Genomic DNA, 26,128 nt, shown 5'->3' with positions numbered 1-26,128 from the left:
TTCCAGCCTGCCACCTGTTTTCACAAAACAATTTTACTGGAAGACAGCCATGTAAATGATCCATTGATTTACACATTGCCTACGGCTACTTTTACACAGCAACAAGAGAACTGAGTGGCTCCAGCAGACACTGACACACAGCTGAAAATATTTACTATCTAGCCCTTCAGAGTATAAACTTGACAAGCTCTGCACTAGACCATTCCCATTAAAGTTAGGAAAACACAGATATTTAACATCAACCCACTAATTGGAGATATCACCCAATGCAATCAGACAGCAACAGTAAAACTTCACCTTGTACAACTGCCTGCATCCCCAAGAACAAACCACAGACTCCCCTCGATGGCTGTCCCTTCCACCTCATCAGCATCTCCACTGAGGAGCAGGTGGCTCTGACTCACTCATACCTGACTTGACCAAAATGATTGTTGAAATGCCCACGGTTTCTTTTAATAAAGCAAAATGGAAACAGACTGTACTTCTTGAAGACACTGTAATTACCAGTATCTTCAAGTTAATTGTTCTTTGGAAAATAACCGAAAGCATAACAAAATTGAGCAGAAGCTACCGGTCCTACACAGGGCTTGTAACTGTGGTTAACACACACCGAGCATCTGAGTGTGCTGCGTGGCGCTCCTTGCGACACGCGTAACGATCACAGGTCCCCCTGCTAACGTACCCTTCCTGAAGAGACAGCTCCTGGTTCTCCTCCTCTGGACCACTGCTGTCGCTCTGCAGCTCAGGCTCATTCTCCTCTTTTCCTGGCAGGGTCTCCCAGCTTTCATCGCCTGAGGACTGATCTTTCTCTGAACCAGAAAATCGATGAGGCAAAGCAGCAGACCATTCTCCATCACTGCACTCTGAACTGCAAGTTTAGAACAGAAAAAACTGCCGTTACAAGTGTATTTATCATCTGGAGTGTTAACCAGGCATTATGGTAGAGAATGGACTTCTGATGCTCTGGATGTTTCATCAGGAGCTGATTCAATTTTAACACATTTTAAAATAAATATAGAGATAAATATTCAGCAGAATGTAACATTTTCAAATGAATATATTACATGGCAAGTTATGAAATTATCAACTTATTTTTTCTTCATTAAAGTAACTAATTCCATGATGCTCAGACATAGGTTCTTTATATTTTAGACATATTCTAAACAAAACTTTAATAATCACAATTTAAATGGTATCCGGAATATATAATAAGAGTTGTTACTCACCGGACCTATCCACAACTTTGTAATTACCTACTGACAACTGATATCACATCCTCTGTGAATAAATTTTCACTATTACCATGCTTAAAAAGCTTACCTATTTTTTTCTCTTCCTTTTACAAAAAACACTTTGCAATGGAGAAAGATTGAAATTCATACAGAACTGCGCTGACAAACCTTTACTGAAGTCCTTTGGAAGGACTATGAACACAAAATAAATCTCAACAGAATATTTAGATAAGGAATAAAATAAGTGATAAAAGGGTTAACGAAAAATTTCAGAAAAATTACTTTTAGTTATATGTATTTAACTGGTTCATTTGTTTACATCCAACAACTTGCAAAGCATTAGTCGTCTTGTATTTGCTGTTGTTCAGTCACTAAGTCGTGTCCAGCTCTTCTGCAACACCAAGGGCGTGGCCCGCCAAGGCTCCTCTGTCCGTGGGTTTTCCCAGGAAAGGATCCTCGATCGGGTGGCCATCCCCTTCCCCAGGGGGTCTCTCTGACCCAGGGATCCAACCTGCATCCCCTGCGTTGGTGGGTGGGTTCCTGGCTTACCACCAAGCCCCCAGGGAAGCCACATCTTACGTTACCAAAAGCCACCATATTACTTAACAGTGCTGAATATAAATTATAAATGCTCTTTCCAATCATATCAATCATTCTGGTCAAGAAGTCCCTTAAAGATTACCTTTTCTTGCACTGACTTTTAAGAAAACAAAAAAATAACAAGCTTTATGTTTTTGAAAGGATGTGATACTTGGTAGTGTCTTCTTCTACAGGCAGATGAACCCAAGAGATCAAGATGCAATTAACAGAGAGCAGCACTGATCTGAGCTCCGAGAAGCTAACAGAAGTAAAGAAATAAAGTCGACTTCCAATTTTCAGAAAACAATGGGCAGCAGGACACAGATACCCTGGGGAAGGAAGAGAACAAAGCCCTGACATAGCGAGTAACAGGTGGGCCTTCACTGGGTAAGCGCCAAAGCTGCTTCTACTCTGTAAAACCCTCTCTGACCCAAAGAATACCCTAAGATCAAGCAAATCATTTTCAGACTTGTATCATTGTCAAAATCTAACAAAGAAACAGTTTTAAAGGAGGTTACTGAACTAACTTTCCTTGACTATGAAGCTTCTCAAATTTATAGCTAAATTACCAACTCCAATTTTGGTTTGTCTTTAAGAAGCAGGGTAAGATTTCTACATTAGTTTGTGGAAATTTTTAACACCCTTGCTTAAAAGCAAACTTCATTATTAAACATTTCACTCAGAGTAAGGTCCTGTCCAGAAAGATATCATACGAAACTTCTGAACTTTTGTCAATTAGTGAAATAACTGATGTAATACCTCTAAATTTCAATATAAAAAGGATGTCTATGATCAACTATCAATATATTTAAGACGCTTATGTTGAGAACTGGCAAACTATGCATCTCGTTAGCCAAATCTGGCCCTGCTGCCGGTTTTATTTTTTAATGGTATGTGAGCCAAAAATGGTTTTTATATTTGATTTTGCCTCTTAGTCAGCAAAACCTAAAATACTTAATATCTGACCCTTTAAGAAAGATTGTAGACACCCGGCCTACATCACTGCTACTCATTACATGTAACACTCACCTCTAAGTAAGTAACTTTTTAAACATATATCCCCAGCCCTGACCACATACTAAGCTTTCATAACCACTAACTGCCCACCAAATATTTTTTAGATTTTCACATTCCTTTTAAAATTATGTATTCATAACAAAATTCATCTGCTATTTAAGTCCCTTTCTTGATTTTTTATCTGCTAATGGTATGATCCTGTCCTTAAGCTGGATAGATCTGTGACTCTTCACACACTCCCCACACTTAAGTCCTCTCTTACTTCCCATCTTTTCTGTTCCACGGCTCTTATATTCTAGCTCTTCTCTCCATTTCCCCTAAAAATCTCTGGCTCAAGTGTTTTCTCCATACCTAGACTTAAGACTATTAATTATTAACTCAGTTCAGTTCAGTCCCTCAGTTGTGTCCAACTCTGTGACTCCATGAACTGCAGCACACCAGGCCTCCCTGTCCATCACCAACTCTCACAGTCTACCCAAACACATGTCCATCGAGTCGGTGATGCCATCCAACCATCTCATCCTCTGTCATCGCCTTCTCCTCCTGCCCTCAATCTTTCCCGGCATCAGGGTCTTTTCAAATGAGTCAGCTCTTCGCATGAGGTGGCCAAAGTACTGGAGTTTCAGCTTCAATATCAGTCCTTCCATTGAATATTCAGGACTGATATCCGTTAGGATGGACTGGTTGGATCTTCTTGCAGTCCAAGGGACTCTCAAGAGTCTTCTTCAACACCACAGTTCAAAAGCATCAAGTTTTCAGCACTCAGCTTTCTTCACAGTCCAACTCTCACATCCATACATGAACACTGGAAAACCATAACCTTGACTAGATGGACCTCTGTTGACAAAGTAATGTCTCTGCTCTTTAATATGCTGTCTACGTTGGTCATAGCTTTCCTTCCAAGGAGTAAGCGTCTTTTAATTTCATGGCTGCAGTCACCATCTGCAGTGATTTTGGAGCCCAGAAAAATAAACTCTGACACTGTTTCTACTGTTTCCCCATCTATTTCCCATGAAGTGATGGGATTGGATGCCATGATCTTTGTTTTCTGAATGTTGAGCTTTAAGCCAACTGTTTCACTCTCCTCTTTCACTTTCATCAAGAGGCTCTTTAGTTCTTCTTGACTTTCTGCCAGAAGGGTGGTGTCATCTGCATCTCTGAGGTTATAGATATTTCTCCCGGCAATCTTGATTCCAGCTTGTTTCTTCCAGCCCAGCGTTTCTCACGATGTACTCTGCATAGAAGTTAAATAAGCAGGGTGACAATATACAGCCTTGACGTACTGCTTTTCCTATGTGGCACCAGTCTGTTGTTCCATGTCCAGTTCTAACTGTTGCTTCCTGACCAGCATATAGGCTTCTCAAGAGGCAGGTCAGGTGGTCTGGTATTCCCGTCTCTTTCAGAATTTGCCAGTTTATCGTGATCCACGCAGTCAAAGGCTTTGGCACAGTCAATAACGCAGAAATAGATGTTTTTCTGGAACTCTCTTGCTTTTTTGATGATCCAGAGGATGCTGGCAATTTGATCTCTGGTTCCTCTGCCTTTTCGAAAACCAGCTTGAACATCTGGAAGTTCACAGTTCATGTATTGCTGAAGCTTGGCTTGGAGAATTTTAAGCATTCCTAGCTAGTGTCCCTAAATTTAATCCCAACTCCCTCAATTAAAAAACATATTCTGAATATTCCTATCACTTCAATTTACATCAAACAGTACATTTATAATGTTACTCCAAAAATATTATATTTTATAATAAAATATTATAAATAATAGATTTACATTAAAACAATATAGGAACTTCAACAGTTCCTCTCCACTAAGGCTTATTTCACACACATAAGCCATCTCCCTACAGCCCTCACCATTCTTGCTACAGCTGTCCAGTAACATTGTGTCTTAAGGTAATGCAGGTGAGAACACAGGTTCTGGAGTCAGTTAGCCTGGATTTGAATTCACCAGTTATTAGCTGTGGAAAAGTTATTTAACGTCTCTGTGCCTTTACTGCGTCACCTATCAGAAGAATATAATAATAGTATCCACTATCACACTGAGTTTATTTGAGGAGTAAATGCGTTAATAGACAGAAAACATTCTAACAGGGCCTGGTAAAAGTCAGTCATCAGCAACTATTAGCAAATCATTTTTTTAAACAATACTTTTTTTTGTTAGCTAAATATATTTTAGTTATCTCCTAAGCAATATTCGTAAAGTTTCTAATGTGATGTGCCAGCTTTTTTTTTTCTGATTCACATCAAAATAAATATATAATGATAATTAAGAGAACGTTGTACCATTTAATATATAGTTTAGCCACTCGAAAAAATATTAGTGTATAGAAAAAAAAAAAGTGTTAACTTCGAGTGGCACTGAAGATTCACTACAATCTGACCCCAGTTGCGAGTACGTTCTCACATCGGCACTTTCCTTCCAACACGCTCTACAAATGCTGCCCCTCAAATACGAAGTTTCATCACAACCACCTCTCCCACCACCATGAATGTCTGCACCATCACCAGGGCCAGACCGTTCCTTCAAGACCTTCCCCGACAGCACTGTTTCTTTCGTTTTTCAGCTAATTCATAGACTAGCCTTCTTATTCATTCAGTCTGAACCACTGAAATGCAGCTGCTTCTTTAGCGCTGCATTTAAGGCACCTTTCGTAAGTGCAAACTCACAGTTTCTTTTTACCAGAAAAGCATCCAAGGAGATTTGCTTGTATTGTGAAGTATCTGTACGCTCTTAGAAGTTAACTAAGACTGTATTATCAAATGATTTTAAATAGTGAATTTTCAGTGGTATCAGTTTATTTAAAAAGGACCAACAATCTTTAGTGTATGTTCTCTAGAAATTAATAACACATGGATGATACAATTGGTAAAAAGTAATATATCAATAATTTCCTATTAATATTTCATTCTGAACATTATTATCTATGACAAATTTCCCAATTTAATGTCTTTTACTCATTTGTAGCTCTAAAAATCCAAATTGGTTCAGAGAGCTAGTCAAAGGAAATTTAACTATGATTAACATTTTTTACTACAAAAGCAAAAAACCTACCATAGATTATTTCTTTACTGAAGAAACAATATACTATATTTAACATCAGGTGAAGTTCCATCTATGATGTATGACAGCCTTTTTCACCCTGACGGTGGAATATGATGATGGCAAGAGCAAGCTTTGAAGTCTGACAGTTAACTTAGGATCTGCTCAGTACTTATAGTACAAGCCTGGACAATGAATGAACTTCCCTGAGTTCACTTTTCCTCATCTGTAAAATGAGGATATTAATGTTTACCTTTCAAGTCTACAGTGATGTTTAAATGAAAAACAGATAAAAAGATTTGCACAATTTTCAGAAAATGGCAAACATTTAATAAAAGTGGTGATTAACTTCTTTCACTGTATAACCTACCTTCTTAGGAATTTCAATAGGATTTCCTGCCAGCACACCACCATTTTCCTTTCTCTACCAAAGGAAATCTACTCGATACTTTCTGGTCTGTCTTACTGAATAGACAAACTGACAGTATTGTCAGTCTCCTGGTCCCCTGACAGCTTTACACCAGAGCTCAGCAAATCACACCCCGGTGCAAAAGCAGTATCTGCCCACCCATCTGTTTTTCAATGGCCTGGAAGCTAAGGGTGTTTTTTGCATTTTAAAATGCTCATATAGGTATCCACATAATATCCTCAATTTTGCCTTCTGGTCCACAGAGCTTAAAATATTTACTATCTGGTTAATCTTTAAAAAAAAAAAAAATTGCAGACCCCAAAGAAGATGTAGCAAAGAAGCATCCAACATAGATCAGTGGAAGAGAAACCGCGGAGCAGAAAAGGGTGAGCAAACAGCTCAATCGCAGCACTGAAGTCATAGAAGATGTGTACAGAGTAAAAAATCAATTAGCTATGGAAACTAGAGAATATAGAAATAATAAAGGGAATTAAAATTTTGAGGCATTTAATAAGAGTAGATAGTGAAGTAAAAAATGCAGTGATGTGAAACACTTATTCTGAAAACTCAGCAGTGGAAAACAAACAGGCAAGTAATAAAAAGAGGAAGTAAGATCAATGAACGTTGCCCCCAGGATTTAGAAAAACTGAAGGAACCTAGGGGTAAGGACAATAAATAAGCAAGGGATCAGACACAACGCTGAAGAAAAAATTTTGGAAGAAATTTAAAACAGGAACCAATAACAACGTATTATGTTAGTACAGGCCTCCCTGGTGGTGCAGAGGGTAAAGCATCTGCCTGCAATGTGGGAGACCTGGGTTCGATCCCTGGGTCAGGAAGATCCCCTGGAGAAGGGAGTGGCAACCCACTCCAGTGTTCTGGCCTGGAGAATCCCACAGACAGAGGAGCTTGGTGGGCTACAGTCCACGGGTCACAAAGAGTCGGACACAACTGAGTGACTTTCCTTTCACTTTTCACTTATGTTAGTATGCTAATATGTATTCTTATGGAGGGAGGAAAACAAGATGATCACATTCTACTATCTCAGTGTCTCCAGGAAAGCAGAGACACAGTTAATCGACTGAGTGACATGACGATAAGGAACTAAAAGAAAAAGATTTTAAACAAGAACAAGCAGCAGAACAAACAGGACACAGATTAACCTTGGACTAACGAGGACTCATTTGTTCTTGATTATAAAAGCACATGAGGTAAACATTTTAAATTTCTCAGAGTAGAAACTAAAACACCACTGAGCGTTTCACATGGTCTTTCACTAGTACTGTCGTCCATGAGCATTTAGAACTATATTCAAAAGCAGAAAACTGTAACTTAAATACTACGCTCTTTACAGATTTAACTGTGAACCAAGAAAAGTTTTTCATAGGAATGAAATTACACGTGGTTTCTGTTGCTGTTCGCTGTTCAGCTCCTCAGTCACGTCAGACTCTTTGCCACCCCGTGGACTGCAGCACGCCAGGTTTCCCCGTCTTTCACTACCTCCCAGAGTTTCCTCCAACTCACATCTATTGTTGGTGATGCCATCCAACCACCTCACCCTCTGTCGCCCCCTTCTCCTCCTGCCCTCAGTCTTTCCCAGCATCAAGGTATTTTCCAATAAGTCAGTTCTTTGCATCAGGTGGCCAAAGTACTGGAGCTTCAGTTTCAGCATCAGTCCTTACAACGGATACTTAGGGTTGATTTCCTTTAGAGTTGACTGGTTGGATTTCCCTGCAGTCCAAGGGACTCTCAAGAGTCTTCTCTAGCACCACAATTCGAAAACATCAATTCTTTCGTGCTCAGCCTTCTTTATAGTCCAGCCCTCACATCCGTACATGATTAACGGAAAACCCACAACTTTTGACTACTATATGGACCTTCGTCAGCAAAGTAATATCTCTGCTTTTTAAAACACTGCCTAGGTGTGTCGTAGCTTTTCTTCCAAGCAGCATCTTTGAATTTCATGGCTGCAGACACTGTCCTCAGTGATTTTGGAGCCCAAGAAAATAAAGCCTCTCACTGCTTCCACTGTTTCCCCATCTATTTGCCAGAAGTGATGGGACCAGATGGCATAGCCTTAGTTTTCTGAATGCTGAGTTTTAAGTCTGCTTTTCCACTCTCATCTTCCACCTTCATCAAGAGGCTCTTTAGTTTCTTTGCTTTCTGCCGTAAGGGTGGTATCATCTGCACCTCTGAGCTTACTGACAATTCTCCCAGCAATCCTGATTGCAGCTTGTGCTCCATCCAGCCTGGCATTTGGTGTGATGGACTTTGCATGTAAGTGGTTTTTTCTATCATAATTCAAAAAAGCTACATGCACCCCAACGTTCATGTAAGTGGTTTTTCTATTATAATTCAAAAAAAGCTACATGCACCCCAATGTTCACGGCAGCACTGTTTACAGCAGCCAGGACACGGGAGCAACTGGTCGTCCATCGACAGGTGAATGGATAAAGAAGCTGTGGTGCACATATACGGTCGAGTATTACTCACCCATAAAAAGGAACAAATGTGAGTCGGCTGAATTGAGGTGGATGAACCTGGAGCCCATTATGCACAGTGGAGCAAGTCAGAAAGAGAAAAGCAAATTTAAAAGCACAGATACATGGAATCTAGAAAAACGGTCCTGATGAACCTATCTGCAGGGCAGGAACAGAGATGCAAGCACAGAGAATAGACTTGTGTGCACAGCAAGGGAAGGAGAAAGTGGGACAGACTGAGAGTAGCACTGGAATACAGACACTCAGTGGGCAGGTGCCGTGTAACAAAAGGGGTTCAAGCTCGGTGCTCTGTGCCCATCTAGAGGGGTGGGATGGGGGTGGTGGGGAGGAGGCTCGAGAGGGAGGAGATATATGGAGATATATGTATACTTACAGCTGATTCACACCTAGTGCACAGCAGAAACCAACACATTATAAAGCAATTAGCCTCCAATTAAAAAAAAACTATATGTGGTTTCTAGATAAAATACTTTATATACAAATCCTAGTTAGAAATAAGAAGCAAAATCAGCCCAAATCAACCTCTGAGTCCCTAAATCTCATAAGGAATTGATCTGTCTTCTCTGATATTTATATATTTATACCACCCCTAAAAATTCAACTATATAGAAGCTTAGGGAAGAATGAAATTTTACATAGTTTTCTTATCTGACCAGCTGTGGATCAAAAACAATTTTAGAACTTTATTGAAAATACGCTGGAAGGAAATTATATTATATTAAAAGGTGTGGTGTTGGAGAAGACTCTTGAGAGTCTCTTGGACTGCAAGGAGATCCAACCAGTTCATCCTAAAGGAAATCAGTCCTGAATATTCATTGGAACGACTGATGCTGAAGATGAAGCTCCAGTACTTTGGCCACCTGATGGGAAGAACTGACTCACTGGAAAAGACCCTGGTGCTGGGAAAGACTGAAGGCAGGAGGAGAAGGGGGCGACAGAGGATGAGATGGCTGGATGGCATCACTGACTCAGTGGACATGAGTCTGAGTAAACTCTGGGAGTTGGTGATGGACAGGGAGGCCTGGTGTGCTGCAGTCTGTGGGGTGGCAAAGAGTCGGACACGACTGAGCGATTGAACTGATTATATAATTCTTGGCATTCTCAAAAATAGTATACTAAGCATAATCTAAGCAGTTTGGGGCTTTTTACTAGTCCTAACACTGAATTATGTTGTGATAAAATGATACGATAGAAGTTGTTCAAATCTATAAGTCGGCTTCATTTAATAAATAAGACCCAAATAGATAGGTTTTTTCTTTTTTTGGCCTCATCGTGGGGCTTGTGGGAGCTTAGTCTCCCGACCAGGGATCGAGCCCCGGCCCTCAGCAATATGCAGTTGCAACCACTGGACTGCCAGGCTTCTTCTTGACTGTGTCTGCCTTTTACAACTTTCTGGTCTTTTCCCTCAATATCCAAATACTGTAATCTATGACTCCCTAGGTACGCCTGAGGAACAAAATTATTTATCACCGATTTATTCCTTCTAAACTATGAACTTGGAAACAAGATAAAAAGTTTTACTAAAATATTAGAGTATGTGCTTATAGATATTTGCTGTGGCTGTTCATAGATATTTCACTTGTTGGGAGATAGTATTATCAGAGGAGCTTTCTTCACAGATTTCAACTGACACATAGGAGAGGAAAGGAGCTTAATTTAGCCTCATGGTAACTATCTGTATATCCTGTCTTTCTCATAAGGTTGATGAAGATCAAGGCAATAGGGATCATTATTATTTGTATTTACAGAGTACCTGGAACAAAATGTGACCTTCAGGAGGATTTCAAGAAATTCTTTTTAAATAAATCAAATCAAAATCAACTATAAGTAATATTCCTTTCATTCTCCCAAAGTCATCAACAACACAAAGTTGTCCTGACATGTTTACGTTAGATAAGGTAAGGTTTCTTACCTTTTAAGCAAGGTTAAGGCCTAGGGACAGAAAAACTCTGAGAAAAAAACCTTAAGTGCTGTAAGAAGTGGTCAGGAGATGGCACACCTCTTTTCAGAACAATTAGGCCCAAGGTTAAAATCTGCTGCCATGGGCAAAAGGCTCTTTTAAACTCACGATCTTGTGCTCAAACAGTTATTAACATTCTCAGGGTATATTTCAAAAGAGCTGAGTATGAACCTTAGCTCTTTGGTCTAATTCCAAGTCTGGTAATTATACACTGCCTATTAAAATTCCCCTTGCAGCTCTAATTTAATAAGGTGGTGCTCAGTTCCTGTCAAACAGCTCAGAGCAACTCCACCAGCTGCAATGCTTATCCCATAAAGTATAATGTTTCACATGTAATTCTATGATCATTTGGAATTTTTCAGGGAAGCAAACATACATTCTTTAAAATATTTTCCACTTATAAAGAATAAACTATATATTTTTAAGTGGCCAAAAAAATCCTATACCTTAGAATGTCACAGTAAATTTTAGTTTATTTTCTTGACAAAAGAGTTCTACTTGTAGCTTCAAGTATATCATCTTTAAGTTTTATAAAGCGGAGAAAATACAAAAACCTCGCAAACTCAAAACTATCCTTTTTCTTGTGGTTGGCAAATAGCATAAATATTTCAGCAACTTCATTAGATGACATTAGGCTTGACTACAAAATGCAAACTAAAGAGGTTTTTATTTTTGATTAATGTGTCTATAGTGGAGAAAGCATAGCCAAGCTAAATGATTTTCTTCAAAAAAGCAAAAATGTGGTAAAAAAGTACACCAACCTTATACTTTCAAATCATAAGATATTGAGGATTATTAAGTGCTTTTAATAGTAATCTAAAGGTCTAACAGATGTTCATAATCCAATCCAAAAACCTGAGGGCTGAGTATGTTTCAGAATTTAGAACTTCAACCTCCCCTCCTCAAGATTTAGAAATACTACTTAACATTACCAATGGAGTCTAAGTCAGCACCAGAAATCAAATGTTTTCATTCTGCAGTGAAATGTATGAATACTTGAAAAGGGGCCTAATTTTAGTTCATATGTTGATCTGCCATCAAGAGTAGTCGGGTTTTGTGGTCAATTTCTGTTTTTAGAACTTTATGGATTTGGGGTAGAAGACTGTGCGTCTACACTGGGAAAGAGAAGCCAGGCCGGCGCACGCCCTCAAAGTCAAGGCGGCAGCACAAAGACTCCAGCCGCTGCCACAAGCTACACGCTTCAGGATGGAAGCTTAATTTATACATCCCCCAAAATCAAGACAGTTTTATTAATTTTATGATGTGAAAGAAAATATATAAAAATGCATTCATATTCACACAGATAAATTTCTTCCTTTGTAGAACTTTCTAGTTAAAAAAAAATATTTTTCTAAAATTGATAAAATCTTGAAATTGCACTGCAACTGAGCATTCCAAGCGTGACCGCAGGTGTAAAAGAGTAGATAAAAGTCTAGACTCTGAGGTACTGAAAAGTCAGCAGCTGGACAAAGAAATTCATTTCTCTGTTCTTTCTGTTGTCTTACACTATGGGAAAGAAGGATCTATGTAAGAGGAATCAGAATGCTTCTTACCAGAAAAGTTAGATGTTCTCCTCAAAATAGTAAATTATAGCAGTGAAGAACAGAGAGCCTGGAGTTAGTAAGTAGACAATCAAATTCCAGGTCCACCTTTTACTAGCTTTGTGACCTTAGGAAGTTAGTAAATACTCTTATGCCTCAGTTTCATTTACAAATGTGGAAAATAACAAATGTACCACATAGTTACTAATGCAAAATAAATGCTAAATAAAAATAAATAAAAAATAAACTGATAGGAACAGCAACAAGAAGAATAAACAGGTGATATTAATAAATATTGGCAAAGTTAACATAATATTATCAACCAAAATTTCCTTGATCTTAACCACATTGTAAATCCAGACTGGCTTAACGTAAGAAATTTTTTAAAATACAACACATGTTTACCTTGCATTTTATCAGCATTAACTAAAATACCATGAATTGAAATAATTAGTATCGCTATCATTTTTTAATAATGCATAGTTATTACCTGAACTTTTAAGATCCATGAACTACTGAAACACCTCAGAGAGCGTTTCTATGAAAACTGACCAGTATGCATGGCTAGCAATGGGAAAATAAAAATATTCGATGAGTCAAAATAGCTAATTCCATGACCATGTCAGAGAGCCCACCCACCAAACGTGAACGGCACTAGAAAATAAAGCGCTTTGCTGACTACGCAATCTCACAAAGCACTGCACAAAACTCACCTATCTTCATCCCCGTCATACAGCTGGTGGTAATCTCCACAGCCATTCCAAAATGTGTTATCCACAGCCTCTTGCCTCACTGGGGCTCCACTTTCTGCTGTTAGCTGGCCATCTTCTGCTTCCCTCTGTGTGACTCTTGCGAAAGGCAGATCCAAGAACATACAATCATGTTCTCCATCATACTCATCACATTTTATTAAGAGGTCATCTGAGCCATTTTCCTCAACTTCCAAAGCCTCTCTCCACCTCTGAACACTTCTTTGTTTGGCCTCATGCCTATTAAAACCTGTTTCTTGGTCCACCTGGCTTGAACTTATCACTTTCCTCACTTTGGGCCTCACCACCTGCTCAACAGAACTTCCCTGGTTTTTGCCCCTATCACTGGTGTTTTGTTCACGGCAAATATGCCTGGGAGCACAGGCTGAATCTTCAGTTGAATTTTCTCTTTGTCGCTCCTGGCTGGCATTATTTTGTTGTTTCTTTCTAACCACTTCATCTTCAGAAGAGGCTGTCTGAAATTCCTGATTGTTCTGACTGACAAACTCAGTATTATCAGTAGACCTTTCTGCTAAAGGTGCTGAATCTACCTCTCCAAACTCATCTCTTAATTCACAGTTGAAAGAGGGAGCTGTTGGTGAAAGACCAGTGTATGCCTCTGCCTCTCCATTTTCCAACTCAAATACCGTATCACCCACTGCTGCCTGACAGCTGCCACCTTCCACAACGCCTGCAGAGAGCTGAAGATGGCCATTATCTTCTCCACGTCTGCCGTCTGGATCGTAAGAGTCAGTATGAGCCAATGTAACTCCATGTTGGACACCTGAAGCATTACAAACTCCTGGAGTACATTCTCCCTCAGAGTGACTGTGCAGATCCGTGCTGCTTCCTAAGGGCTCCCTGCCTTCCTCGCTATGATGCAATGCAGCAAAGGATGGAGTGCTCTCAATGGTTTGGTTCAATGCTGTATCACAAATGGGAATTTCTGCTTCACTTTTTCCTAATAAAGGATCACTGGGTACAGAAGAATGAACTTGATCCAGTGGACTGGAACCTTCACAGAACAAAAGAAAACATATTTAGAGGGGCTAATTTAGATAACATTTAATAATGACTCTTTAACTAGAAACCATACCACTTATTACCTATTTGAGAATATGAGTGAATTTCTCTGACTGGTGCTTCTATACTCCCTAACTTAACTGGGAGGGGCAGACCGGTTACCCTATGAGTTCTTTTATGCCATTGTATAGCCTCTCAATATCCTCTCTCTCGGACGTCTTCTGTAGGTTTTTCACCCAAACCCTAATACTTAAAGCGTTCTATACAAGATATTTAAGGGAGACTGATGAGAGAGCTGAGAGAAGGCCTAGGGTAACCAATCCGCTCTTCCAGCGGCTGGAACGGGCGATTCAAACTTCAATTATTTTATCACACGTAGATCTCTTTAAAGGGTTTATAATAGCTATAAGAACAGGTAACAGAGCTAACAGAAGTGAGACTGTGTTCTATGTCAATTCAGAAGATTATATCTCAGTCACCAGATACATAATATTAAATTTCTATCCCCCAAATGAACTGTTATAATATATCTACAATGAGTTAACTTCAGTTATGTTACAGCTGTAACATACAACAAAAAAGTCAATATATTGATATTCTCTGTCACAGTTTCTAAGAACTATGAGACAAGAGTAAAATGCTATATACCCTACAAATTACTTTCAGCACAACTATCTTTTACAGTAATGTATAACTTAAAAAAAAAAATAAAGACACCAAGACCTGTTGAGACAAAATTTTATAAATTATAACTAAAGGTAAGTCTTGTCATATCACAAAAAGGCTTCTTTAGCAGAATGACCTTAGCTAATAATTCATATTCTTGTACATAAATGACAGGAAAAAAAAAAAACGAACCCTGGAATTGTCCAGTTTGCTCAGGATAAGAGGAAACTGACGTTAAAGATGTGCAGTCACAGTACGTGCGCTGTTGTTGCTCTTTAGTTGCAAAGTGTGACCACCTCTGCGCCCCGTGCACTGCAGCCCACCAGGCTCCTCTGCCCACGGGATTTCCCAGGCCTGAGTACTGGAGTGGGCTGCCACTTCCTCCTCCAGATCCTCCCGACCCAGAGACCGAGCCCGCCTCCCCACACTGGCAGGCAGACTCTTTACCACTGAGCCGTCTGGCGGGCCACAGTACATGGACACCTGAAGAATACTGTGTGAGTAATGAGTAACCAACGAATTTTAAATAAATAGCTATTACTTGACCTTTGTATTTTATATGATTCTAAGAATATCAAATTAACCAAGTTACATTATTTAGAGATACAAATAAAACCAAACAACAAAAAAAGCTATTTAAATGTAATATGCAGGGGAGAATATACTCAGTGCACATTAAAAAAACTTCTTTTCCTTGAACATTTCCTCTGGCGAAATGTGACAATGTAATCACTGCGATGGCCGTGCAGTTACAGAGTAACGACCGGCTGTATTCTATTTTCTTCTATGTATATACTATTAAGTTCAATAGAAAACTTTAAAATAGAAATTCTTGATAGGAAATATACAGCATTTATACTCAAGACACACACAAAATCCACTCACTATTTCAAGCATCACAAGATCAATTTTTACATCGCCATTAACAGCTTTTAAGTAATTCCAGGCTGCATACCTGAGGAATTTTCCTTCAGAGCGTCATCCAGTTCCAGCACTTCATAGTCGTCACCAGCCCGCCCTAAGCTTCTTTCGTGCCTGGTCATGCATGGCTTGAAGCTGACATACGCATGTCTTCTGCCGTATCTCCTGCCGGTAATGGTCTGATACCCTCCTGCTGGTTTCGGCCAGGCAGCCTTGCTAGAGTCTTGATCCATCACTGAAAAACAGAGTTAGAAAGAGGCACAGCAATGGCTTTCGTTGTGACACTCTCCTGGGGTCCCTTACCCTGCTGCTCTCCACCCGGGTGCCCTTTCCCAATAAAATCTCTTGCTTTGTCAGCACATGTGTCTCCGCAGACAATTCATTTCCGAGTGTTAGACAAGAGCCCGGTTTTGGGCCCTGGAAGGGGTCCGCCTTCCTGCAACAAATGGTGACTCTGGTGGGACTCTTCTTCACTGAGAATGACATCCTGAGGGGCCAGCTTGCCTGCCTGCCAATGGACACAGATGCTATTGTCTGTCAAATCATATGCTACTGAACACCAAGTGCCCCTTACTAGCAATATAAAACTAACTTGAAAAGTAAGCATGAAATATTACTTTCTGAGAGTTATGTGACCCCATTCATCCCTCCTCCAAATATCTTTTCTTGGTTCCTTTAAGGTATTGCAGCTTTTTATAACATAACCTACCCCCAATTTTTTACACATGCCAAATTACTATACTGTAAAAGCTGCTAAAGGATTGGAGAACGATCCTTCAAATTATCTAAGTACCTTATGTATAACTGCTCAATACAAATTTGTTGAGTCAATTACTCGCATATAATATAATGGTTTCAATTACATTAAAAGTGAATAAATTCCACTCAAATTGCTGTTCAGTTGTTCAGCCGTGTCCGACTCTGTGACCTCATGGACTGCAGCACACCAGACCTCCCTGTCCTTCACTATTTCTCAGAGTTTACTCAAACCCATGTCCATCAAGTCGGTGATGCCATCCAACCATCTCGTCCTCTGTCGTCCCCTTCTCTTCCCACCTTCAATCTTTCCCAGCGTCAGGGTCTTTTCTAATGGCTCTTCACATCAACTGGTCAAAGTACTGGAGATTCAGTTTGAGCATCAGTCCTTCCAATGAATATTCAGGGCTGATTGAGGGACTGGTCAAAAGCAGCACCAATTCTTCGGCGCTCAGCCTTCTTTATAGTCCAACTCTCACATCCACACATGATTACTGCAAAAACCACAGCTTTGACTATACGGACCTTTGTCAGGAAAGTAATGTCTCTGCTTTTTAATATGCTGTCTACGTTTCTCACAAGTAATTTATTTAATGCTATCTGTACTACAAAGAACCAACTGGACCACAATAAACTATACCCCAAAGATTAGGGTCAAGTAAAACTCTCCAAAAGAAAACAGTGGTGAGCCAAATCAAACTTTTCAAAACTACCAATGTTATATGCATGGTAAGAAAAATCAAAAATATCTGAAGAACGTAAGTACTAAGTTCTGAGCCTAAGCGATATATAACAGCAAAGATTAACATCTTTTACTAAGTAGGACATTATCTCACATCTACACATAGAATAAGTTTGCTTAGTCAAGGGGGATTTACATATACTATGCAGGAACTAATAAAATATTTCCTCACAGAATATGGAATAGTCAGTAAATGAAAGGTACATATTTCTGTTTAAGGGTATTAAAACAAAAAATGTAATTGCTTCTAAGCACAAATTCCAATCCCAAAGAAAGGCAATGCCAAAGAATGCTCAAACTACTGCACAATTGCACTCATCTCACATGCTAGTAAAGTAATGCTCAAAATTTTCCAAGCCAGGCTTTAGCAATACGTGAACCGTGAACTTCCAGATGGTCAAGCTGGATTTAGAAAAGGCAGAGGAACCAGAGATCAAATTGCCAACATCTGCCTGATCACAGAAAAAGCAAGGGAGTTCCAGAAAAACATCTACTTCTGCTTAACTGACTATGCCAAAGCCTTTGACTGTGTGGATCACAACAAACTGTGGAAAACTCTTAAAGAGATGGGAATACCAGACCACCTGACCTGCCTCCTGAGAAATCTGTATGCAGGTCAGGAAGCAACAGTTAGAACTGGACATGGAACAACAGACTGGTTCCAAATCGGGAAAGAAGTACATCAAGGCTGTATATTGTCACACTTATATGCAGAGTACATCATGAGAAACGCTGGGCTGGAAGAAACACAAGCTGGAATCAAGACTGCCGGGAGAAATATCAATAACCTCAGATATGCAGATGACACCACCCTTATGGCAGAAAGTGAAGAAGAACTAAAGAGCCTCTTGATGAAAGTGAAAAGATGAGAGTGAAAAAGTTGCCTTAAAGCTCAATATTCAGAAAACTAAGATCATGGCATCCAGTCCCATCACTTCATGGCAAATAGATGGGGAAACAGTGGAAACAGTGGCTGACTTTATTTTTCTGGGCTCCAAAATCACTGCAGATGACTGCAGCCATGAAATTAAAAGACACTCTCCTTGGAAGAAAAGCTATCACCAACCTAGACAGCATGTTAAAAAGTAGAGACATTACTTTGCCAACAAAGGTCTGTCTAGTCAAGGCTATGGTTTTTCCAGTGGTCATGTATGGATGTGAGAGTTGGACTATAAAGAAAGCTGAGCACCAAAGAACTGATGCTTTTGAATTGTGATGTTGGAGAAGACTCGAGAGTCCCTTGGACTGCAAGGAGATCCAACCAGTCCATCCTAAAGGAAATCAGTCTTGAGTGTTCATTCGAAGACTGGTGCTGAAGCTGAAACTCCCATACTTTGGCCACCTGATGTGAAGAGCTGACTAAGACCCTGATGCTGGGAAAGATGGAAGGCGGGAGGAGAAGGGGATGACCGAGGATGAGATGGCTGGATGGCATCACTGACTCGATGGACGTGAGTCTGAGTGAACTCCGGGAGTTGGTGATGGACAGGGAGGCCTGGCGCGCTGCGATTCATGGTCACAAAGAGTCGGACACGACTGAGCGACTGGACTGAACTGGTGATTCCAGAACCAGTACCTTTAACAACACCTCCAAAAAAATAGTCGCCAAAGTGTAAACCACAATAGATGCCAAGGGGGTAGGAAAAGAAAATATAACAGTTTCTATTTATACTCATTTTTGTATCAAAAATTAGAAATTAAGGTTTATAAATATTCAGTACATGGACTGAAACTGGCCTTAAATAAGACCAAGATTAAACATCATATACAGTTCACAAGGAACCCAGAGGGGAAAACACGAAGTCCTCCATCTAGAGTAACTAACACAGACTCTGCTTACCTGCTGGCTCTTTCTCAATATACTGTGACATAGACGGCAGTTTCCGTGTACCCAGTTCAGTGGAATTATGGATGTGATTTAGTTTTTACTCACACAATGGATAAGCTGCAAAAGATTCCTACAAAGAAACCACAGATTAAACACAACATTAATAAAAACAGAAGCACAAAACAAAATGGCAAAACTAACACTTCTAGTGAAGTTCTTAGCTTGCCCATAACAACACAGAAATGTACACTGGATTTGAGAAGGCAATCAAAAAAATCTCAACACTATGAAGATGGCTATTGGAAAACATTTAGTATCCTCTTGGAAAACCTTGCCTTAAGCACATATCATCCTTAAGAAAGACAGTGATGATAACACATGAATAATTCATAAGTACATAAGCAAATATATCAGGAGGAGTGTGGACGGGGTATGTGAGCAAACTTCTGTTGTGCAGCACTTCAGGCATCTATTACAGACTATGCTATCTTTGCTTCTCCATCAAACACTAAAGTTCCCTTAGCCCTGCCACTGTTAAAAGAAGTTAACCCTAAGAACACAAACTTCATTTGAAAAATGTATAATGGCTTATGACAGTAAGTGTAAAAAATGATATATCGACTATTCTTTAGAATAGTCAATTGACCAGATATTTTAATCCCAAAGAAGAACCTATTCTAAATCAGGAAAACAAAATTTACCATGTAACATATAAAAACTTCATGTTTTGAAATTAATCATTTAGTATTTTAAAAGTTACAACCTGTGCTTTTTGAAGTTTGGCAAGAGCTCAGCTTTTTATTTAAACACCTTAACACCTGAGCTACTGCTAACTGCCCACCACCAACTTAAAGTTATCAGAAGATGGCAGCTCTGAAAATTAGTTTAATCTATATGCTATCTGTCTAGCCATACAGCTAGCTATAAATGAACACATATAAAAGTATACATACACACTCTCCCATATAAATTATAAACCCAGCAATAGGCTGTTTACTGCTCTAATATTACTGAGTCAAGTCAGACTGTTAACAATAGCTAAAAGGGAAAGGAATATCAAAACAATAATCCTGCCATACTGGCAAAAACACAAGCTCTGATTAATACTGTTTTAATAATAAGAAAAATACCCTGCAGTAACTGGCATCTCCACAGACTCACAGCACAACACACGGCAGATTTAAAGCATGGCCATGGATTTAAGCTCGTGGATATTCTACCCAAAGCCTTTTCTTTGAGATAAGGCAATATTCCGGGCAATATCTTCAGTGCTGAAGATATAAAAATGAACAAAATAGACAAATACTCCTGCCATCTTAAGCCCTCCTAAATCTGTAGTATGGGGTACAGACACTAAGCAACACAACAAGAAACAGATGCTAGACAACACACGCGTGTGTGTGCACTCAGCCGCTCAGTGGAGTCGGTCTTCTTGCAACCCCAGGGATTTGGAGCCCACCAGGCTCCTCTGTCCATGGGACTTTCCCAGGCAAGAACACTGGAGTAGGCCACCATTTCCTTGTCCAGGGAGATCTTTCCCATCCAGGGATTGAACCTGTGTCTCCTGCACTGGCAGGCAGATTTTTTACCACTGAGCCACTTGGGAAGCCCACAAACAACATCTATGGAGCAAAGCAGAGCAGGGACTCAAGAGCTGCTGGGATTATGCAGTTTAAAACAGCACAGTTAGGGAAGGCCTCACCAAGAAGGGATCACTGGGCAAACACCCGTGAGAGAGGGAGCTCCACGTGCGGGCAAGAACACCCTCAGCAGTACAGAAGGAGACTTTGAAGTGAGGATTCCCAGAAGTGACCATGGCAAGAAGTCTGGGGTGGAATGAGCAAGAAAGTTAACAGATGGGGTCACAAAGTAAATTACGGATGGGGGAGTAAAATGGAACTGATCACATAAGTCTTTACAAGGCAAGACGAGAAAGTCAAACTGAAAGTCACCCAGTCATGTCTGACTCTTTGCAACCCCATGGACTGTCCATGGAATTCTCCAGGCCAGAATCCTGGAGTGCGTAGCCTTTCCCTTCTCCAGGGGATCTCCCCAACCCAAGGATTGAACCCAGGTCTTCCGCACTGCAGGCGGATTCTTTACCAGATGAGCTGCCAGGGAAGCCCAATGTAAGAAATGCAGGTGTTATTCTGAGTGAGATGGAAAACCACTAGATAGTTTTCAGAAGAGACATTACCTCACTTCTTTAAAAGGAACACTCTGGCTACTGTGTTTAGACTGAAGGGAACATGGTCAAAGGTTGCAAGACTGGTTAGAAAGCTATGAAAATACTGACACCAGATCACAGTGGTTTGGGCCAGGGTAAAAATAGAGGCAGTGAGAATTTACCAGATTGTGGATATATTTTTAAAGCAGAGGCAACAAAATTTTCTGATATAGGTTATAAAGGAAGGTCAGAATATGAGATTGATTCTTAAGTTTTACAGCCTAGGCAACTAGAAAAACAGATGGGCCATTACCTGATGTAGGAAATTTGTGGAAGCAGCAGGTTTGGAGAAAGTATACTGAGTTTACTTCTGGATGTATTAAATCTGAGGTATCTACTCGATGCTACTGCTGAGTCGCTTCAGTCGTGTCTGACTCTGTGCGACCCCATAGATGGCAGCCCATCAGGCTCCCCCATCCCTGGGATTCTCCAGGCAAGAACACTCCAAGTAGAAATGTTCAATAAGAGGCTGGAGCTGACTGGAGAATTCTGAACTGCCAGTATAATTTGGGAGTTAGCAGGATATAGATTAATATTCAAAAAGGGTTTGTTAGAGATGCCCTCCAAAATTAAGAGGTCAGGGAAAAAGAATTGCCTGGAAAACCAACCAGTGAGAGAGGCAGGTGAGAGAAAGAGAAAACTCTAGTAGGAGTGTGGATGCCAATGAAGAAAGCACTTCAGACGAGAGAAGCGATCCCCTGGGCCAGCCTGCTGCTAAAAGAAGTACGTGGAAAGGATCTGTAGCTGACTCTGGGCCTAGCAACAGGGAGGGGACTGGGGCTCTTGACAACAGCGTCTTAGGTAGAACGGTGAACAGAGAAGCCTCATCAGACCATGCCGCTGAGAGAGAGAGGTGGCAAGAGTGCAGAAATCATTAGAATCCCCCTTTCTTAATCGTGCTTTTCTTCAACATAAATCCATTCCTTTCTAAAAGATTCTTTTTGGAGCCCTCCAACTTCCCGATAAAAACGAAGTCTACTTCCTGTCAAGATCCTACACTTCTGGGCTATCTTCTGGTTGTGTTCTGAGTTAGGTCCCCTGATTTGAAATCCATGTCCCCTCTTTTCTTTGTTTCAGGAACAGGGGTGTGTTCCTTTTGTCTTTATTAGAAGATCCTCAAATAATTGTTTCAGGAATTTTATGTAAGTAGGTGAAAGTTGAGTCTTTACATATCAAAATATTTCCTTTCCATCACACTCTTGACTTCTGTTCAAAACAAAATCATTTTTCCAACCTCTAAAAGGCACTGCTTTCTAAGCGTCCCATGTTGCTGCTAAGAAACTGTCCTGCCAGTTTATTTCTTGTTCTTTTGTAAGTAAAGCAATTTTTCTTTCTAGAATAACTAGGATTTTCTCTCATGAAATGGTATTCTGTATTTCACAAAGACTTTCTTTGGCCATTTAAAAAATTTCTATCACATAGCACTAGTAGGGTTGCTTTCAGTTCAGTCGCTCAGTCGGGTCCGACTCTTGTGTGACCTCTTGAATCGCAGCACGCCAGGCCTCCCTGTCCATCACCAACTCCTGGAGTTCACTCAGATTCATGTCCACTGAGTCAGTGATGCCAGGCAGCCATCTTATCCTCTGTCGTCCCCTTCTCCTCCTGCCCCCAATCTCTCCCAGCATCAAAGTCTCTTCCAATGAGTCAACTCTTTGCATGAGGTGGTCAAAGTACTGAAGTTTCAGCTTTAGCATCATTCCTTCCAAAGAAATTCCAGGACTGAATCTCCTTCAGAATGGACTGGTTGGATCTCCTTGCAGTCCAAGGGACTCTCAAGGGTCTTCTCCAACACCACAGTTCAAAAGCATCAATTCTTCGGCACTCAGCCTTCTTCACAGTCCAACTCTCACATCCATACATGACTACTGGAAAAACCATAGCCTTGACTAGATGGACCTTAGTCGGCAAAGTAACGTCTCTGCTTTTGAATATGCTATCTAGGTTGGTCATAACTTTTCTTCCAAAGAGTAAGCGTCTTTTAATTTCATGGCTGCAGTCACCATCTGCAGTGATTTTGGAGCCCCCAAAACAATAAAGTCTGACACTGCTTCCACTGTTTCCCCATCTATTTCCCAAGCGATGGGACCAGATGCCATGATCTTCGTTTTCTGAATGTTGAGCTTTAAGCCAACTTTTTCACTCTCCTCTTTCACTTTCATCAAGAGGCTTTTTAGTTCCTTTTCACTTTCTGCCATAAGGGTGGTGTCATCTGCATATCTGAGGTTATTGATATTTCTCCCTGCAATCTTGATTCCAGCTTGTGTTTCTTCCAGTCCAGCGTTTCTCATGATGTACTCTGCATAGAAGTTAAATAAGCAGGGTGACAATATACAGCCTTGACATACTCCTTTTCCTATTTGGAACCAGTCTGTTGTTCCATGTCCAGTTCTAAGTTCTAAGGGTTGCTTTAAAGACTCACATAACATTTTCTCAGTTATTCATTTTTCTTTCCTTCTTTTCTCTGTATTTGGCCCACAGAGTTTAATTCGTTGTCTCTAAACTTTTCTTTCTCATTTTCAATGTACAGAATGATAGACTTCATGCACTTCTGTATCTCTGGCTTTCTAATATTCTCTATAATAATTTTTCAGATTTCTTGTGTTTCTAGTTCCCTGCTGCTTCTATCATCATTGTCATTTTCAATAGTAGTTTTTGTCTTATGAATAAAATGTAAACTAGAATCTCTCTGTGGATATCAATTATCTCTATTTTATCCAGGACAGCTATATAGATACGTTCTGCTGCTGCTGCCGCTAAGTCACTTCAGTCGTGTCCAACTCTGTGCAACCCCATAGACAGACGGCAGCCCACCAGGCTTCGCCGTCCCTGGGATTCTCCGGGCAAGAACACTGGGGTGGGTCGCCATTTCCTACTCCAATGCATCAAAGTGGAAAGTGAAAGTGAAGTCGCTCAGTCGAGACCCCCATGGACCGCAGCCCACCGGGCTCCTCCGTCTGTAGGATTTTCCAGGCAAGAGTGCTGGAGTGGGGTGCCATTGCCTTCTCCCATAGATAAGTCCTACAACAGGGCTACTCATTCCTATCTCTGAAGTATAAAAGAGAAAAGAAAGCAGAGCAGAGGGTGAACAATAAAAACCATAGTTATACATCAAGATTAAAACAATTCATCAGTGGCAGATTTGTACGTAAAGTTTATTGGGAACATTTGGTCTCTTTTCTCTAAAGAAATGTTTCCTTTGCTAGTACTATTCATCTAATAATAACATATGATTCCTCTCTACTTGTGACAAATATTCATTTCAAATTCTTAAGAGTGTTCACATACTTCTTCCTAATTGCAAAAACAAAACAAAGAAAAAACTATACAAATGTGCTGTTGTCTAAGAATTAAAGGAATTAATCAGGGAAGTATTAATTCTAGATCTTCCAATTATTAACTTAGGTGTCATCATTTTACTCCTTAACTAGGATAATATGCCAGCAGTTATAGATAGGTAATGAGAACAATCTTCAAAAGAACACAAGGAAAAGGCTGAACATGGGCTCTACACTCCCACGGCAGAGCTGAAAGAGTGAATCTAAAGACAAAGACCTTGCTGTAAGTGTGTTACGTCTGGTAAATGAACTGTGCCAGTGTACTGGGTAACACAGTGATACACATTTAAACAGCTGTCAATGAAGGGGTGAATGAATGCATGACAACTCTGTGCCCCTTTGTCTGATGGAAATACGGAAATATAGTTAAAAGAAACAAAGAGTTGGGAACACTTAGATTCAAGTTCCAACTCACACACATTAAATGAAAGCTAGTAGTAGAAGTAATTCAGAAAACTAAAAATCTAAAATAGTAATAAAGCAAAAGACTCAAGTGAACAGAATAATGAGTGCTCATATACCTAAATGAACACAGTATACACTGAAGTTGAATACACACATACCAAGCTACACCTTGAACTGCCTTCAGAATCAGTTCTCCTACACATGGCAACTCTGTGCAAACTGGAAGGCTACAGTCCGTGGGGTCAGAAAGAGCCAGACACAAACGAAGTGACTTAGCACGCATGCATGCACGCACACACATACCACTGAGTAGTCAACTAATGCTCCGGCCTCTGTAATATTCAAAGTTCACATTCATTACTGTTATTTTTGCAATGTAGGCTACTCATTTGTGTAATATCACCATACCTGTTAGGATAATGTAGTGGTTTTACAGCATGTCCACGAATCCTCTGATACTTCTCCTTAAAAAAGCAGAACCTCATTGGTTCCCATTAAGTGTGGGCTATCCTTGGTAACTTGTTTCTAATGAAGAGAAATTGACAGCAGTGACTGCGTGATGTACGAGACCCAGGCACAGGACACCGTGGCTCCCCCCTCACGCTCGGCTCACGCGCTCTCAGAGAAGCGGGCTGCTGTCCCCTGAGATCACTCAGGAGTCCTGAGGAATGGCCCATGTGATGAGGAGCTGGCAGGTTCTGCCAAAGGCAGAAGAAACCAAGGTCTTCTGGAAATAGCCATGCGAATAAACCATCTAGGAAGCAGATTCTTCAGCCTCATTGAAGGCTTTTTATGACTCAGTTCCATCTTGATTGTAACCCTCATGAGGCCTTGAGCCAAAACCATCCAGTCAGGCTGCTCCTGAACATCTGACCCACAGAAACTATGATATAATACACATCCTGAGCTATTACGTCTATTACTGCACAAAACTATCCTGTATAAGATAATAAATACAACCGATTTAAATTACCTGTGCTTAGATTCTGAATTTTCTTATGCGTCCATCTACCACCACAAAGATTCTCTAAAACCATCTCACAAAAGTGCATTTTCTCCCTGTAAGAGACCTGGGAGTGTCATGTTGGGGACGACAGTGTGAACGGATTATCTGCGCCATTCGCTTGCTGACCGTGCCTGCACTGTGGCGCAGCACCTAGACTCTGCATGCTTTCAACGTGTCTGAGAGCCA

The 26,128-nt window shown here is 40.3% G+C and overlaps 1 protein-coding gene across 1 annotated transcript in view; it reads right to left on the bottom strand.

Moving 5' to 3' along the window:
* PJA2 (praja ring finger ubiquitin ligase 2) overlaps positions 1–26,128 on the bottom strand; it is an 80,110-nt gene that overhangs the window by 40,010 nt on the left and 13,972 nt on the right. Inside the window, exons 2-5 of the mRNA XM_040239694.1 lie at positions 18,982–19,099; positions 15,678–15,878; positions 12,998–14,048; positions 683–868 (exon numbers count right to left, since the gene is read on the bottom strand). Of these exons, the coding sequence (XP_040095628.1) occupies positions 683–868; positions 12,998–14,048; positions 15,678–15,878; positions 18,982–19,012 (1,469 nt within the window). The 5' untranslated portion in view covers positions 19,013–19,099. The remainder of the gene's footprint in view (positions 1–682; positions 869–12,997; positions 14,049–15,677; positions 15,879–18,981; positions 19,100–26,128) is intronic.

The sequence above is a fragment of the Oryx dammah genome, unplaced genomic scaffold (genome assembly GCF_014754425.2).
Source record: "Oryx dammah isolate SB20612 unplaced genomic scaffold, SCBI_Odam_1.1 HiC_scaffold_5, whole genome shotgun sequence".
NCBI lineage: Eukaryota > Metazoa > Chordata > Mammalia > Artiodactyla > Bovidae > Oryx > Oryx dammah.
This window is presented reverse-complemented; position numbering and strand designations above follow the sequence as displayed.